The 18675-nt window shown below is 40.3% G+C and overlaps 1 protein-coding gene across 1 annotated transcript in view; it reads right to left on the reverse strand.

Moving 5' to 3' along the window:
* srbd1 (S1 RNA binding domain 1) overlaps positions 1–18675 on the reverse strand; it is a 75965-nt gene that overhangs the window by 35461 nt on the left and 21829 nt on the right. Inside the window, exons 12-13 of the mRNA XM_046835722.1 lie at positions 17086–17176; positions 14567–14674 (exon numbers count right to left, since the gene is read on the reverse strand). Of these exons, the coding sequence (XP_046691678.1) occupies positions 14567–14674; positions 17086–17176 (199 nt within the window). The remainder of the gene's footprint in view (positions 1–14566; positions 14675–17085; positions 17177–18675) is intronic.

The raw sequence follows: 18675 nt of genomic DNA on the forward strand, positions 1-18675 counted from the left end.
AAGGTCAAGGTCAGCCACCAAAAGCAAGTTTACTGCTCCCCAAAAAACCAGACTACCTTTACGGTTACATGAACAAGGTCAAAGTGAAGGCCAGATGCCGATCTCTTCAGGGCTTTCATCAAATTCGTAAAAAAAAAAAAAAAAAAAAAGAAAGGACTAAAAGAGGCAAAAAGAAATGATGACATCACCAGTATAACCACTCCACTTCACTCAATCCTCCTTGTACAGCAAGGCTCACTATGTCAAGTTGGCCAATTACTGAAATTTTAACCATGACAGCTCACAGAAGTTTTGGATCTTCCATTAGAAGGACCTGTGGTCTGTTTTTTATTCTCCTCCGGAGTCCACCAAACCCCCCCTCCTCCCTCAAACCCACCCACCATCCCGACCCCTGTAACAGAACATCTTACCACCATCTGTCCCAGCTGACATGTCACTGTGAAAACTGTGCTAACAAGGCCTGGCATATGACCTTCAGTAGATTCACAGTGGAGATGGTCATTTAATAAGGTGCCCTCCCACACACACACACACACACACACACACACACACACACACACACACACACACACACACACACAGCTACAGACTGTAAAAACCATTTTTATCATTACAGTGAATGCAGTACACACACAGAAATACACTTCCTGAATTAATTTATTACCCCTATTTGTCTGTTCTAACCAACCCCCCACCAATGCCTGTGATTAACTGACACTGTTAGCTGACACTGTTAGCTGCTTGAGGACAGCTGAAACCGAGATGGTGTCTACACGAAACGAAGCCGGAAAATGGAAGGCAGGAGACTGTACCTCGTCACGTCCGAATTAATTAACAACAGCTGCTGGGGAGGCTAAATAGCAGGCCACACTGACCCGGGCATGGATACATGGGCACGGTCATATTAATGCAGGGGCATCGCCATGGCAGCCAGCAGAATGATGTCCATACCCATTTTGCCACAAGTAAATGTAAACAGATCCACTCAGAAACGCAACCTGCCCCTAAGCGCCGCTGATGACTCGATAACCCTTAAGATCTGACACTCGCTCAAAAAATACACACACAAACACACTTGCATTTAGTCTCTTAAATCTTCGTCATTGTCACGGGGCAAAGTCAGAGTCGGTCCAAGAAATTGTAGCCCTTTAACAGCTTACACACACGGGGACACCCACAGCCGGACGTCCATTTTTCTGACACAGAAATAAAGATACAAGGTGGTATCAAAAAAAATCTGTTTACAAGAATACTTTATGTATCTGCGTTTACACACCATCACCTTCAAAACAGTCCCCTAGCACAGCAATTCCTGCCACTTCAAATCTACTTTTCAAAACGTGTCATGCACTTTCTGCGATTCGCGCTGGATCTTCGCCAAAAGTATCAAAATGATGACCTTTGAGCTTGATCCTCATCTTCGGAAAGAGGGCAAAGTCCGCAGGAACCAAATCTGGCGATTAGGATGGGTGTGGAAGTGAGATTAGGCTGTTTCGGGTGAGAAACCCACATGTGAAGAGAGCTTGGTGACAGGGCGCACATGTGGTCAAAATAGCAGACTTGGTAAAGCACGTGCTCAAAATAGCACCAGTTGCACTGCTCCCGATGTACACAGGACAATGTCTTTTGGCACAGCGACTTATGAAGGTTGGTGCTTCCTGTGACTATGCGTGCAGCCTTGTGCTGCCACCTGTTGGCGTGTTACAAAACTTGTCTAAAAACTTTAGATACTACCTCGTACACACTTTGATACTATTCCCATGTATCAAATTCCTATTCCAACATCCAAAAACAAAAAGTTCATCAAAATCAGTCATTGGATTATTTTTTAGAAAGAACAGCTTATATATTTAGGCACCATTATTTTTTTTTTTTTACCATTTTTTGATCAACAAAACCAGGAAATCTTTCTAAAGGTGACAAGTTTCTAGCGTGTCAAAATAAATAAAATTGTTGTCATTAGGAGGCACGTTGGATTTTATACTACATTACAAATAATTTTGGTGAAAGAATATTTTCACTGTAATTATACAGCTTTTATATGGCACAATTTCCCAAGAGAACTTTTCATCTAAACTTTTACATACAAATCTAGTATAAAAAAATAAAATAAAGGTTCCTGCTCATCAAATTGCACGCAAATGCTTGCCACTATAACCCCCCGAAAATAGCATTTCCAAGCCAACCGTATACCAGCCCCACAAACCATGTTAATAAGCACTTCAGTTGACTTGTGCAGTTGTGGCACGGAGGTTTCCAAGTGCATCGTTTTCTTCTCCGAAGGCAATAAACTTTAACTTTAAACCACCAGGCACAGGCAAACGAGGCATGAAATGTGCAGCACAGTAAATGTGTTACTGGTAGGGACTGCTTCTAGACATGATAACATCACAAGAAGCCACTAGACAGCAACTGACAATAAATATTCGGCATCTGGCTTTAAGGCGACAAAAGTTTGATGTGACAGCGAGTTCAATCGCATGCCTGACTGACAAAACCCAAATCTGCGCAATGTGGTCTCGGGCTGACACTTTATTAAAGACTGACTGCTTAGTGTCTATACTTCATAAAAAACTAGTAAGGCATCTGTGAAAAACTAAATTATAAATATGTAGGAACAAAAAGTCCTGTTCTGGAAGCCAGTATTCTTCGGACTGTGACAAGTGAACTAGTAAAAAAAAATGCAAAAGGAAAGGAAGGGCTCATAATCCAAAGTATACCACATCATATATGGCATGTACTGTATGGTTTTCAGTGGAAATTGAAAAATAGTGCTTCATCATGATGGGACTCTAAATAGAATTCATCACTGTACTTTTAAAGTGTATAGAGCTGTATTGCTTCTCAAATTATGCAAAACAAACAAGACTGTGCTTTACAGTGGGGATGCATAATGATTAACTCCAAAAGCGTGGAAATGACATTCTTCAATGGCCAAGTGACTCACCAGACCTCAAACCAGTGGAGCATACTTTTTACTTACGGAAGACCAAAATGAAGTTCCACAAACAAGCAGTAACAGACATCAGGTGATGTCATTTGCAGCATTTGGTGATGTCCATGGCTTCCAGACATCTAATTCAATAATAATTGCAAACAATTTGCACCCAGGCTTTTCTTTTTAATTATCTTGGTTTGTTAAATTATCTTGCTTCTGAATCAGTGAAGGCAAATGGAGGCAATGCGTATAATACGGTTCTATTTCCTAAATGATTAATATAATATTTTTTCTATAAAACCTTTAACCTGCTGAATGACTAAACTTCCATCACATTTTAACGGCTTCATTCAAAAAAACAATTTTTGTCTAGCACAAATTTCAAAAACATTGCCACTCTCCATTAGAACCTTCATCTCCCCTATGATTTATTTGGATCACAGTGAAAAAAATGTAAGATTATGCTACATAGCAAAATTAAAACCCTGCAGTGTTTCAAGTTATTCAAGTACAATTAATTGTACTTGAATAAGGATCACTTTGATACAACATGGTTGATTTGGGGTAATGCTGAGCCACACTTTAAAAAAAATGACCTTATTTTAATGATGCAAACTAATAATCATTACATTCTTAAAAGCAGGAACCGTAGCAAGTAACGCAGTGCAGAGCATGACCATTTCTTGAGCAACTCCTGAACTGGCTGTCCTTTCTAATTCAGACATGCAACCTTCAACAGAGCCTATATCTGCAGGCATGTGTCCATAATTATCCTCCATCCCTTACTGACCTAATCACCCTACCCAGAATCCTCCACAGTTCCAAAGACGAATTTCACTGATGCCAAATAGTCATCATCCAAGGCCTTGCAGCCATGAATGATCTCATTCTACCAAGAACAGGCCAGAATCCAAGAGCATTAATTACCTGAAGACAGATTTCACTGGAACGAAACAAAATGAAATGACGAGAGCACTCACACAAAAAAAAAAGAATGGAGTAGCAAGACCACCAGCAATAGCTAGGACATCAAAAAGCTGTTCTATTTACATAATGGGGAAATACATAAGGGAACAAAGCAATATTATTTTAATGTATAAATGCATTTCCCTACAGCACAATTCTTCACTTGTAGTTAACAACAAACTGCTCAACACTCAATAAAGCAAGATTTGTTGAGATGCTGTGAGAAATGTTAATAGAAATACAGATAATAGAAAACGAATGTGATATTATATAAACTAATATAACTTCAAACTAAAGTTTTGGACCCTAAAGCACTGAGAATGACATACTAACATACAAGGTGGTATCGAAAAGTTTCAAGACTAAATGGTGCTACCTTGTGCTGTTCTGACCACGTGCTTTACCACGTCTGAAATTTCAGCATTGACAGCAAGTTAGAACAAAGCAAACATGAAATTCCAGGTGAAACTGGGCAAATCTTCCACAGAGGCGTTTGACATGATGTTCATTTGATGTACGGCAATGCTGCAACTCGTCGTTCGAGGTGTTTTAAGTGGCACGTGCGCTTTAAGAGCGGAAGAGCATCACTGGAAGACGACGAAAGGTGCTTGACACGCTTCAAAAAGAAGACTTCCAAAAGTGTCAGGAACGCTGGGATCGCTGTATTGCTGTGCATGGGGACTATTTTGACGGTGATAGTGTAAAAACCTAGAAATATAAAGTGAGAAATAAACAGAACTACTTTTGAAAGTTTTTGGTACCACCTCGTATTTGTTAAGAGATTTTACATTTATCTTCATCACACTAGTGAGGACTGTGCTGGATCTAAAGCCAATCAGTTAACACTGAAGAGCAAGTTGGGAGAAATCACCCAGTCCTGTATAGGGCATGATGCACACACACCCTCATACCTATAGGCAATTTAGTATCAACAATCAACCTACGTACACACACACACACACACACACACACACACACACACACACACACACACACACACACACACACACACACACACACACACACACACACACATACAGAACATGATGCCCTCCCTTCGGAAACTAAAACGAAAGGCAGTTTTCCAACATACCAAGACGAGTTCCACTCAGAACAGACCTCGCAAGGGTCCACCAAAGAATTTGAGTCCTCGTGCTGTGCGCCAGGTGCAGAAGCTGCTTCAAAAAACAGATGCATGCGTGCTGCCAGCAGTTCTTTAGAGGTTGCAGAAGGCTGAAGGTCCGCTGGTCATTGCTCAGACCATACGCCGTACACTGCAACAAGTTGGTTTGCATGGCCGTCCTAGAAGGAAGCCTCTTCTAAAGCTGGCTTACAAGAAAGCGTGCAAACAGTTTGCTGAAAACAACCTGCCAAAGAGCATAAATTACTGGAATCGTGTCCTGATGAAACTATGGTAAACTTGTTTGGCTCAGATGGTGTCCAGCATGTGTGGCGAAGCCCTGGTGAGGAATGCCAAGAAAATTGTGTCTTGCCTACAGTAAAGCATGGTGGTGGTTGCATCATGGTCTGGCGCTGCATGAGTGCTGCAGGTACTGGGAAACCTCGGTTCATTAAGGGAAACATGGATTCTAACAATCTGAAGCAAAACATGATGCCCTCCCTTCAGAAACTGGGACAAATATTAGTTTTCCAACATACCCCAAACACGCTGCCAAGATGACAACTGCATTGCTGAATGTGAATGTGATGGAGTGGGCAAATATGTCTCCAGACCTGAAACCTTTCAAACACCTGTAGAGCATCCTTAAGTGGAATGTGAAGACCCTCATGTGTCTACCATCCAGCAGCTCTGTGATAAATGCTGTACTGCTAGATGCACATTGACTATTATATATATATATATATATATATATATATATATATATATATATATACAGTGAGGAAAATAAGTATTTGAACACCCTGCTATTTTGCAAGTTCTCCCACTTAGAAATCATGGAGGGGTCTGAAATTGTCATCGTAGGTGCATGTCCACTGTGAGAGACATAATCTAAAAAAAAAATCCAGAAATCACAATATATGATTTTTAAACTATTTATTTGTATGATACAGCTGCAAATAAGTATTTGAACACCTGTCTATCAGCTAGAATTCTGACCCTCAAAGACCTGTTAGTCTGCCTTTAAAATGTCCACCTCCACTACATTTATTATCCTCAATTAGATGCACCTGTTTGAGGTCGTTAGCTGCATAAAGACACCTGTCCACCCCATACAATTAATAAGAATCCAACTACTAACATGGCCAAGACCAAAGAGCTGTCCAAAGACACTAGAGACAAAATTCTACACCTCCACAAGGCTGGAAAGGGCTACGGGAAAATTGCCAAGCAGCTTGGTGAAAAAAGGTCCACTGTTGGAGCAATCATTAGAAAATGGAAGAAGCTAAACATGACTGTCAATCTCCCTCGGACTGGGGTTCCATGCAAGATCTCACCTCGTGGGGTCTCAATGATCCTAATGAAGGTGAGAAATCAGCCCAGAACTACACGGGAGGAGCTGGTCAATGACCTGAAAAGAGCTGGGACCACCGTTTCCAAGGTTACTGTTGGTAATACACTAGGACGTCATGGTTTGAAATCATGCATGGCACGGAAGGTTCCCCTGCTTAAACCAGCACATGTCCAGGCACGTCTTAAGTTTGCCAATGACCATTTGGATGATCCAGAGGAGTCATGGGAGAAAGTCATGTGGTCAGATGAGACCAAAATAGAACTTTTGGGTCATAATTCCACTAAACGTGTTTGGAGGAAGAAGAATGATGAGTACCATCCAAGAACACCATCCCTACTGTGAAGCATGGGGTGGTAGCATCATGCTTTGGGGTGTTTTTCTGCACATGGGACAGGCGACTGCACTGTATTAAGGAGAGGATGACCAGGGCCATGTATTGCGAGATTTTGGGGAACAACCTCCTTCCCTCAGTTAGAGCATTGAAGATGGGTCGAGGCTGGGTCTTCCAACATGACAATGACCGAAGCACACAGCCAGGATAACCAAGAGTGGCTCTGTAAGAAGCATATCAAGGTTCTGGCATGGCCTAGCCAGTCTCCAGACCTAAACCCAATAGAGAATCTTTGGAGGGAGCTCAAACTCAGCGACAGGCCAGAAACCTGACTGATCTAGAGAAGTTCTGTGTGGAGGAGTGGGCCAAAATCTCTCCTGCAGTGTGTGCAAACCTGGTGAAAAACTACAGGAAACGTTTGACCTCTGTAAATGCAAACAAAGGCTACTGTACCAAATATTAACATTGACTTTCTCAGGTGTTCAAATACTTATTTGCAGCTGTATCATACAAATAAATAGTTAAAAAATCATAAATTTTTTTTTTTTTACTATTGACAATTTCAGACCCCTCCATGATTTCTAAGTGGGAGAATTTGCAAAATAGCAGGGTGTTCAAATACTTATTTTCCTCACTGTGTATATATATATATATATATATATATATATATATATATATATATATATATATATATATATATATATATATATTGCCCATTGAAAAAGATGTGGAATTGTGAGCGGTGTAATCATTTTTGTAAGATCTCGGACATAAGTGATATACATATACAATGGAAGGAAACATAGAAGAACCCAGAACCCAAATGTTCCTTCTACTTTATAATCGAGAATAATTCACTTATTCAGCTGAATTCATTCGAATGTACTTTGGGCATGTTTACTAGATATACTAGTTGTTTCAGAGTCTCGCACTGATTCTTACAGAAACGCTCAGTGGAAATTATTAGTATAGTTAAATAATAGCTGAATGGAAAGAAGTCAAAAACAAACAGAAGCTGAGGGCCTCTGCGAGACCTGCTGTGACACGTCTTTGTTCCCCAGACTGAACGAATGGTCAGTGACGAGCCAGCATGTGGCAGGACATCATCCTGAGTATTTTTTTATCCTCTCCTAGCATCGCTAAAAGCACCGTGTGAGTGGTCAGCAGCCAAAGCGCTGTATCGCATGGCTGCTCTGATAGTCAAACTGACACCATCAGTTGGAGATATCACTCTAGGCTTTTTAGTTAAACAGCATACATGTCATCTCTACCTCAGGAGCAAGACGCACAGTCAGCACGAAGGAACAGCAGTGTGCAGCGCTGCACTGTGGCATAACGAATATGCAAGCCTATAAATCAACGAAGGAGGCGTACTCTAAACTAGTGATTAAACATTCCACTTTTTTTCTCTCCAAAATTCAGTTTACAATTCTAGTTTCCATGTATGTAATTTTTAACCACACACAGCAAGAAATACCTTACAGAGAGGCAAAGTTTTTATAGTGACTGCCACTATACATCAGAAGGAGATCTGTGGATTCTTGACATCTTAACTGAAAAGAAAAATGTGGCAAAAAAAAAGACTTCTTTAAAAACTCAAATGATGCACTATGACAGGAAAGGTCATTCCTTCAGCGGTCAACTTGGATTCCGTTATTCTTGAAAACGCTGAGATATGTTAATCATAAGGCAAGTGAGTAAACAAAAAAAGCTGTCCTTGAACTTAGAAACAATCCTTCTAATCTCATCACTCCTCAGCATGGCTCAATGATTTAAAGAATCCACATGACAGAGAATCTAATACAAAGTGGATTTGGTTGCTGCCTATTCATTGAACAAGGATGCATCATACTTTAAATCAATAAATACTTCTTTGGATCTTGTGGAACATCAAGTCTGTAAACTTAGTGTCAACAGACACAGCACCGATCTCTCTAAAATAAACAGGACAAAAAGTGTAATTTGTTATAATACCATAAAACATATTCAGGATTAACACTGGAGACTCCTTACTTGATGTTCAAGTAAATACTGGTAGTCCCCAAGTTACAATGGTTCGACTTATGATTTTTGGATTTTACGATAATATGAAAAATATTTTAAAACATTAACATTTTTGTATAATATGCTGGGGCGCTTCAAGTACATACGCATCTATTGCCTTGTGAGATGCCTTACACTTGCCATTCAGAGTTCGGTTGTCTCGGTGTTATAGCGTGTATTTCTTTCTGCATTTTTGTGTCGGAAAGCCAAATTTTAGCTTGTCTCGCTTCTTTTTATTGGCATTGCTGAACAGTGAAACAGAAAACCATCGCTTTTTCACCTGCTTCTACATACCAGCTTTAAGTTCCCCAGCTTTAAGTTCCCTTTCAGGAACTTTCGAGCTGCGTCGAATGCTGCTTTGGGAATGCCTTGCGTTGTTCACGCTCTGAATCATGTGTAAAATCCGGCCAATAGGCAAGTCGCAACCAGGAAGCTACAAAATAGGTAAGTGATGGTAGCGACATTAGCTGTATGTTCAGGTAAGTGCTTTGCAGAATTGCAAGCAGAATTCCGACTGTGAATTTCGATGTGTTGTTCACTTTGCTTAGAAGCATGCTTAGTCGGCTCTCGAGGGAGCTAACTGTTAGCATTTTAGCTGTGCTATGCGCTCTCCCTCACGGCTCAGGTCCTGCTCTCGCCGAGGCAAAGTGGCGCCAAAGGTCAAGGGGCTCGCAGGGCAACCTAGCAAAAGGTTGCCCTGGTGTGGCAGATGGTGTGGCAGATCCTCCTGTGGTCCCAGGGCTGGACGCCATGGTGCAGACATAGCCGAGGATACATCTGTACGCCTTTCCCCTTATCGCGCTGCTCCCGGGAGTTCTGGAGAGAATCCGCCAGGAAGGAGCTTGTCTCCTACTGGTTCTTACAGGTTCTTTCCATGGCCCCGTCTCTCCTGGAGTTTGCCCCCTGGCATGGCCAGCGCTTTTCTTTACCCTTAACCTGGGTATGTTCCTAAGGTGCCTGCGGTTCCCTCACGACCTGTAGTTCTGCAGACATTCTGCCCTCCACCTTTCCTAGCCTCCGACCAGGAAAGCAAAATCGACTGTGTCCAGTGTTCTGTGCGAGCACTGGACACATACCTCCAGGTGGAAGTCCAACTTCCTGGAGGAAGTCAGAGCAGCCGTTTGTCTGCTATGGCCCTCATAGGAAAGGTTTCCAGCAAATAGGCATAGGTCCACCCCGCTGCCACTCCGGCTCCTCTGTCCTGCATGCTGATTGTGCTCAGACACACAAGGCAGGGACTGGTCAGTATGGCGTGATTGGACACTTGTTATTGAAGAGTTTCGACGCAGCTTGAGTTCCTGAAAGGGAACGTCACTAGGTTACGTATGTAACTCTATTTCCCTAATGGAACAAAAGCTGCGTCAACAGGCCATACTCCCTGCATTCCTGCAGTGCTTACCTTCTTCTTTTTCAAAAGCTAATGTCGCTACCATCACTCACCCATTTTGTAGCTTCCTGGTTTACACAACGTAAAACATGCGATTTAGAGCGTGAACAACGCGAGGCGTTCCCGAAGCGTTTAGACGCAGCATCTTGTTCCCTCTTGGAACTAAGGTTACATGTGTAACCTAGTAATGTTCCTTAGAGTCCCCATCTCTGAGAATCTCACCTGGTCTCTGAACTCTTTTATCCTGATCAGGAAGGCACAAAAGCACCTGTTTTTTTCTGAGGAGACTTAAAAAGTTCTGTCTGTGCTACAGGATACTGGAGAACTTTTACTGTACCATTGAAAGCATCTTCACTAACTGAATCTCAGTGTGGTGCAGTATCTGCACTGCTTCGGAATGTAAAGCCCTTCAGAGGGGGGGTGAAAACTGCCCAACAAATCATCGGCACTCAGCTCCCACCTTGGAGAGCATTTACAATAAACGCTGTCTGCAAAAATGTCTGTACAATATTCACCCTCACCCCTGTATATATGGACCTCATACCTTATTTATCTACTGCTATCTATTTTAAACAGGCCACTTATGCACTTCTGGTTAGATGCTAACTGCATTTCATTGGCTCTGTACATGTGCTGTAATCTAATCTAAAATATATGTTAAAGTTTATAGAGTATGGTAGTGTAAATTGCTCTGTTTTGCTAAATGATGTATTGTAAATTGTTATTTTAACAAATTACTGTATACTGCCCCTTACTGATCACCATTCGTTAAGACTCCTGGTTAGGCTAGGTCATGCCTCGACCTACCATATTTTCAAGTTACGATGGGGTCATAGAAACACATCTTTATCAGAAGTATAGGGACTACCTGTTGTTCTGTATAGCTAAGCTGCACATTAAAATGCATATTAGTTATAGACTATGTCCACCTTAAATCCTGCGAATTATCTGTTACTACACCAACAGTAACATACCAGTAAGAGAGAACACTGACAGTCAGAATCTCCCAAGTAGAACAGCACTGTAGTATAGCAGAGTTTTGGCTAAAAGTCTACAGCAGACTAGAAGACTGACAGCTGATTATCCTTTTGCAGCCTAACAGGGAGAAGCACCAAGACCACTTCAGGACACTGTATAAAATACTGATCTATAATATTTAAAATTATTACTATTATTACCTCACTTAATATGTATTAAAAACATATTTTCATGTGTTCTAGGTAATAAACTGCATATTAAATATATGGGGTTTTTTTGGTTGTTTGTTTTTTACTGTGTCCTTTTTAATACTACATTATTTACTGAATACAATTCTACATTTGGTAAAAAATGTTTCATACAGACGTCACTGCAAATTCCGAAGGTGCAACATAGTGTGTGGCGAACAATATAAACTATGAAAATTGGTTTACACCAGGGGTACCCAAACCGTCGACCGCAAAGATTGTATGGGTAGATCGCGTGCCATAAAAAAAGTAAAAAAAAAAAAAACATTTTTAGATTTTTTTAGCATTTGTCACTTGATTGAAGGGGTGGCCAGCCCGAGATCTCTTCTCTCTAACACACAAGTCACCACACTACTACTGCAAAAATATGCAGTGACTTCTCTTATTTGTGTGAGTACCTTTCCACCATGACCAATGTCTTTTATTTTCCTCAATATTGAAGAAATGTGGTTTACTGAGGATGGATTCCAACATGGTCCCCTCCCTTTAGAAACTAAGCCAAACGGCAGTTTTCCAACATGAAAACGACCCCAAACACACCACCAAGATTGTCCCTTGAGAAGATATATACATATATACAGATATATATATATATATATATATATATATATATATATATATATATATATATATATATATATATATATATATACACACATACACACAATTAAATATATATTTAGCATGTTTAGATCATGACTTGGCATTTCAAAAGTAGCTCAAGTCAAAAAAGTGTGAGCACTGCTGGTTTACACCAAGTTAGCTGTCAAGCCATTCATTTTCAGTCAAATTGTCTAATACTTTTCCAGGCTGGGCTTAGACTATAATCTCTACCCATACTTATTTATATTTAGTTGAAGTTGAGGCAGAGACAAATGTCAGATAAACAAAGATTGTAAATGTTCAAGAAAATGCTTAATGGTGTTTTCAACAAAATAGCAATGGGCACATAAGCGTGAAAACGTGGCAATGTTTGACTGCAAAGGGAGTCGGAGAACTGTGATGAGCACGAGGCGATTCTCCCATAGGCTGACCGCTACATGTGTGCCGCTGGCTCTGGCTGTCACTGCGCTGGAGCAGTCAGGCAGAATTAAAGAAGAGAGCAGTCTGGCAGGAATGAAGGGACAGAAAGAGAAAGAAGGATGAGGGATGAAGACACCAGGAGGGCTTTTCAGCAGCAGTGTGCACAGACAAAAAGCAGATGGTGCAAATGAACCCAGAGGTTTAATTAAGTTGGGGAAAAAGTGCTTTGAAGAAAGACACACTGTCCAAAGCGCAGTGTGAATGTATGAAATTTAAGTATGTATACCTACGCTAGTGTCAACACTTTCAACATATTTCAAACCCAAAAAAACATGTTTCATTTTTATAGTCCTTAGTACCAGTAATTCAACATGAGGTTTTGATGCTCAGCTCCGTAATAATGTCCTGATTGACTTGAGGCTTTGCAAAGTCAAGACAAGGATATCTAAAAACAATATCCCTGAAGTTCAAAAAAATTTACTGCATCAGCCCATTTATTTATTAGATTATTTACAGAAAAATATACCAATAGAATAAGTCGGGGGAAAAAAGGAGCCAATTTCCTAAAAGGAATGTGTCGATTTCAAGCCCATGAGAACCACAACACGGTAGAAAGAGCAGATAAATTTCAAAATAAAAAGGTCAACCCGGGCCAGCGACAAAAGCTGATGAAAGCATGTCTATCGTGTTACTTAGTGTGCTGGCTGAAATAACCATTTACTGAATAGCTAAGTGTAATAAAAAAAAAAATTGCAAGCGGGGTTAGAACGTGTATATTTAAATAAGATAAGTTGGGGGTTCATATAAAAAGAAATGGATCCCTGCAGTATACGCCTCTAAATTATACAGAATTGAATGGTGTGTATAGTATAGACGCTTTGTGCATGCACATGGTACTTCGTACTTCGAAAGAAGGGTGAAAAGTGCTTCATACTTCTCACATGTAGTTTACAGCACAGTGAAATTCTTTCTTCGCATATTCAATTTTAGAAAGCCCAAAGTCAGCTATGACACAGCGCCCCTAGAGCACTAAGGGGTTAAGGGCCTTGCTCAAGGGCCGCAAGAGTGGAAGCTGGGCGACACTATGTCTCAACTCACAACCTTCTGATCAGTAACCTAGTGCCTTTACAACTGAGATGCGTCCTTTGAGAATGTATGTAGTATTTTGTTCAACTATTCAACATATATCCTGAGGTACTGTATTATATCTGATAGGAATAACGAACAGACTATGTGCTTTGTATGTTTACAGTTCTTGACCGCTGCAAAAAGCTGAAACGGCAGCATTTCTGAATAACAGATTATACGCTGCTGAATAAGAAATGGAATCTGCGCGATTTATTTCGTCTTGCACGTTTTGCTTTCAGGAACTTTTGGCAGTCACAATCTCAAAAAGACCAAAACCAGTGCTAAAGCATGGGCACCCCGTGTCTGACAGCAGATGCAATGTTGGTTTTGTAGAGATCTCAAATCTTCTGCTTCCATTTTAGAATGAAGGTTGAAATGGATCCACTTGTGGAGCGCCATGGATGTCAGGTTTGACGCACTGTGCTTCGCCGAGAATTACCAAGGCAGACTTATCCAAGCTATGCTCAGAGATGTGAGCAATACCCCAAAAAAAAAAATATAAAAAAATAGCACACCACTGCTGCACTCCATAGACGGCCACTTCAGAGCGGTTCTGGGCAGGCCTCCAGCCCAAACCAAAAGTCAACAAACACGGGTCTGGCTAGATAGAGAATGAGACGATCCCAAATTCAGCTGATATTTGAGTTGGATGAGAGCATGCTGGACGAGTTTTGGTTTGAACGGTGGTGAGAAATATTTGTTTTTAATTAAAGACAGTCAAACACAGTCCAGATATTTCAAATCCACAAGACTTACGCTGCAGACCATCTTTATTTCCTCTACTCCGACATATTCCCATCGTTATTTTCCTGCCACTAGGAGTTTATTGATTGTGCATTTTTCGACTTTTGGGTTCTTGCACAAGATTTAAGGAAGAACTTGACTTCACTTTAAATAAACAAAAGTTAAGTGCTGGGGTTGTTTTCTTTTTTCCTACCAGATTAAGATCAACTCTCCTGCAGCAGTTCTTATATGACACTTTTGAAGCAGAAACAACCAAACTGACACTGGGTCATTGTTGAAGGGCAAGTAGAACATTTCCACACTTACCAATAGGACACATCCAACGGCTTAAAAAAGCCACTTTTGATGAGATCAGCAAAGAACGACTCCGTCTCTCTGCATGCTGTTCCATTTCCTATGACAACAGTCTGGCAGCTGAGATTGAGGGGGGTGAAGAAGGGGAAAGAAAATGTCAAAATCGTGTTATGCAAGTTCTTAGAAAAATAAGTCTCACGTGTAGGTTTAAGTTAGGAGTTGGGTTTTCGTGTATTTGTCTCTTTATGCTGCCTAAGTATTTTATAAACTAGATTCTGTTGAGCAACTACATTCCAATATATAAATATAAATATATATGTACAGTATCTCACAAATTTACAATACACTATTTTAGTAAATCTTCTCAAGGGACAATACTATAGTAATGAAACTTGGATATATTTTTGAGTAGTCAATGTGCAGCTTGTAAAGCAGTACAAAATTACTGTCCTAAAAATAACTAAACATACAGCCATTATTGTCTCAATAGCTGGCAACAAAAGTGAGTACACCCTAAGTGATAACAGCTGTACGTTGTGTAAACATGCAAAGCCCTGTGTCCTGTTCATTATGGTCATGTTTTTTGACTGCTTGCCAGGACCATACAAATTTGTGTATCTTGTATTAGAGCAGTTAAAATTTGGTGCTTTGAGTTCAATTCTCTCATACTGACCACTGGATGTTCAACATGGCACCTCATGATAAAGAATTTGAGAATTAAAGTTGTTGCTCTCCGCAAAAATGGCCGAGGTTGAATGCTGCCAGCTTTGCTTTAGAGGTTTTCGAAGCTGACGGTCCGCTTATCAGTGCTCAGTCGATAGTTTGCATGACAGTCGTCCCAGAAGGAAGCCTCTTCTGAAGCTTGCTCACAAGAAAGCGTGCAAACAGTTTGCGGAAGACAACCTGCCAAAGAGCATGAATTACTGAAACCATGTCCCGAGACTTAGATAAACTTGTTTGGCTCAGATGGTGTCCAGCATCTGTGGCGACGCCCTGTTGAGGAGTACCAAGAAAATTGTGTCTTGCCTACAGTCAAGCATGGTGGTGGTAGCATTATGGTCTGGGGCTGCATCAATGCTGCTTGTACTGAGGAGCTGCGATTCATTGAGGGAAACATGGATTCCAACATGTATTGTGACATTCTGAAGCAAAACATGACTCCTCTAGTAACTGGGACAAACGGCAGTTTTCCAACATAATAATGACCCCAAACACACCACCAAGATGCCATTTGCTTTGCGGAGGAAGGTGAAGGTGTTGGAGTGGCCAAGTGTGTCTTCAGACCTGAACTTTATTGAGCATCTGTGGGGCATCCTCAAGCGGCTCTGTGATGTCATTACGGAGGAGTGGAAGAGGATCCCAGCAACAACCTGTGCAGCTCTGGTGAATTCCATGTCCAGGAGGATTAAGGCAGTGATAGATAACAATGGTGCTCACACAAAATATTGACACTTTGGACACAGATTTGACATGCTCACTTAGGGTGTACTCACTTTTGTTGCCAGTTATTTAGACATTAATAACTGTATGCTGAGTTATTTTTAGAGGGCAGTAAATCTGTACTGCTACACAACCTGCACATTGACTACTCTGATATTTATCCATGTTTCATTTCTATAGTATTGTCCCTTGAAAAGATATACTGTGAGGGGGTGTACTCACTTTTTTGAGATAGTGTATATGAAGTTATAATAAATATAAGAGCACTACAAGTTGCTGTTAAGGCATTAAGTGGGGGGTTGACGTCTCTGTGCAAAGCTCGACTACACCAAATTTAGCAACTCATATTCTCATGGGCCTTGCTTTTGCACAGGGATACAGTCATGCTGGAACAGGTTTTTGCACTTTTAATTCCAATAAAAGATTTCTTAATATTACAGCACACAGCATTTTAGACAATTGTGTGCTTCTGCCTTTCTAGCAAACATTTGAAAAAGTCCATCGTGATGATCATATACTTTTAGCCATATGGTATAGAATAGACAAAAATCATCTTTTGCAATATGTAAGAAAGTTAGAATAGCTGGTTAGTGTCCAAAGGATTTGGTTCACTTCAGTATCGCAGAAATCACAAACATTTAGTAGTGAGTATAATTAAAACATTTTTTTTAATCTGAAAAGTAAATCTAATATAACCTAATCTTCAATCAATAGCATATTTAAAAATCCTGTTACTGAAATCAACAAATGAACAAACACTTAAAATGAAACTGAATGCATTCCAACACACAAAGAAAATAAGAAACGAACATTAAAATATTTCATTAAAATATGTGTGCCTATGACTTTTGTGGAGCAATCTTAATTCGATTTTTTGTAATTATTACAGCACTACTTTTAAAAGACCAATTTGTTTTTAACAATTGCTGGTAACTATACAGTAGTTTTTTCCTTGTCTCATAGATAAATATCCCAGATATCCATACATAGGCTGCAAAACAGTCTGGGCAAACGAATTAATAAACAAACAAACAAGTAAATAAATATATATAAGAAATGTGGTGACTTTAACGTTGATCAAATTGTAGTACCTATGTTCAAGCATGAGGTGGCGCAGTTTGCTAGCCTCTCTATTCCTGCCTGAGCCATGAAGATACACCACGTCTGTGTGCAGGATCTGACCTGAGAAGTCACAAAGACAAAAAAAAATAACAAATTGAATATAAAGTCAGCATGGGAGATAGTAAATTTAAATTCCATGTTTCCTAATTTTCCTATTTTCTTTTTGAGCTCACAAATTGGCCTCGTCCTTCCAGGCCAGACAGCACCACTGTTCCATACCCTCCTGCTTGAGAAGCAGAAGTCTGTCTGATGATGCACCCACAGACCAGTCACAGTCAAAAGGAGTCTGGCATGAAGTGTGTACATCCATGTGGTGCCGCTTCAGGGCAGAGGGCAAAGCCGAATGACACCCACCCACCAGGCTAATCAGGCACCTGCGAGGTGGCCATGCACCGTGCCCAGCGTGAAACCCCTCATGCTAGCCAAACAAACACCACTGTCTTAATTGGCAGGGAAAAACTGTTCACATTTCTGACTTTTTAAAAAATATTTTGTTTATGGACACTAGCATGGGTTTTAGAAAAATCCTGATTACTATGATTACCATGATTTTAAATGTATTGATTCAATTCGGCCATGAAAATTATTTTATGCTTGTAACCAAAGTATTAAATAAAACATGTTTTATATATTAGTGATGTAACATTCACTGATCGACATCGGTGAATTGGCATAAATCGATGTGATGCATTTTCAACTTATTTGCATTGGTTAAAAAATATTTATTTCGCATCGCATCAGTATCTGCTTAATATGTAACTATAATGTATCGTAGGCTACAAATCAAGAGGCGAATAACATCGGCCTCAGATATGGAGATGCAAATCCCTATTTTAGATACGATGTATATTCAATTTAAAGTGCCTTATATACCGTAATTTCCGGATAACAGTCCGAGTGAGCGGCAGGTCAAACCTCAGAGGAACCTCATCCATATTTATGATGTGGTGCGACCCGATTCAGTGGGAGCGCACCTGATTTAATATAAAGAGTTTTATTGGTTCACCTCAACCCATTCAGCAATTTCATTGGTCTAATGTTATGGGGCTCACTGGAAAAACCAGTGAGAAAAAATCCATAAATTAGCCGCTTCGTTGTTTAAGCCACGGGGTTCAAAGCGTGGGAAAAATGTAGCAGCTTATAGTCCGGAAAATACGGTATTTCAAGATTATTTTAAAGACATAATATGGTCAAAAGTATACAGACACCTGACCATCACAACCCATATGTAATTGTTCCCATTAATTCGGAAGCACACAGGCAGCAGATAACTAAGATTTTTCTTTACTGAAACTATGCAGGCCAAACCTGTTCCATCTTGACAATGTGCTGTTGCGGCCTAAGCCGTTTTTTGTATGTTTGGTGTTTGTCTTTGTTTGTATTGATTGGGTTTATCCTCTCCCAAGGTTAAGCTTTGCCCCTGCACACATTTAAATTGAGATGGGAGAGCATTAGACAAGGTGCCTGAGCTAATATAATGCTACGTGATGATTTTAGACTTTATAAAGCACGTTATGCATGTGGCTTGCACTTGTTCATGCATGTCCTGATGTCCAACG

Source organism: Silurus meridionalis, chromosome 2 (assembly GCF_014805685.1).
Source record: "Silurus meridionalis isolate SWU-2019-XX chromosome 2, ASM1480568v1, whole genome shotgun sequence".
Taxonomy (NCBI): domain Eukaryota; kingdom Metazoa; phylum Chordata; class Actinopteri; order Siluriformes; family Siluridae; genus Silurus; species Silurus meridionalis.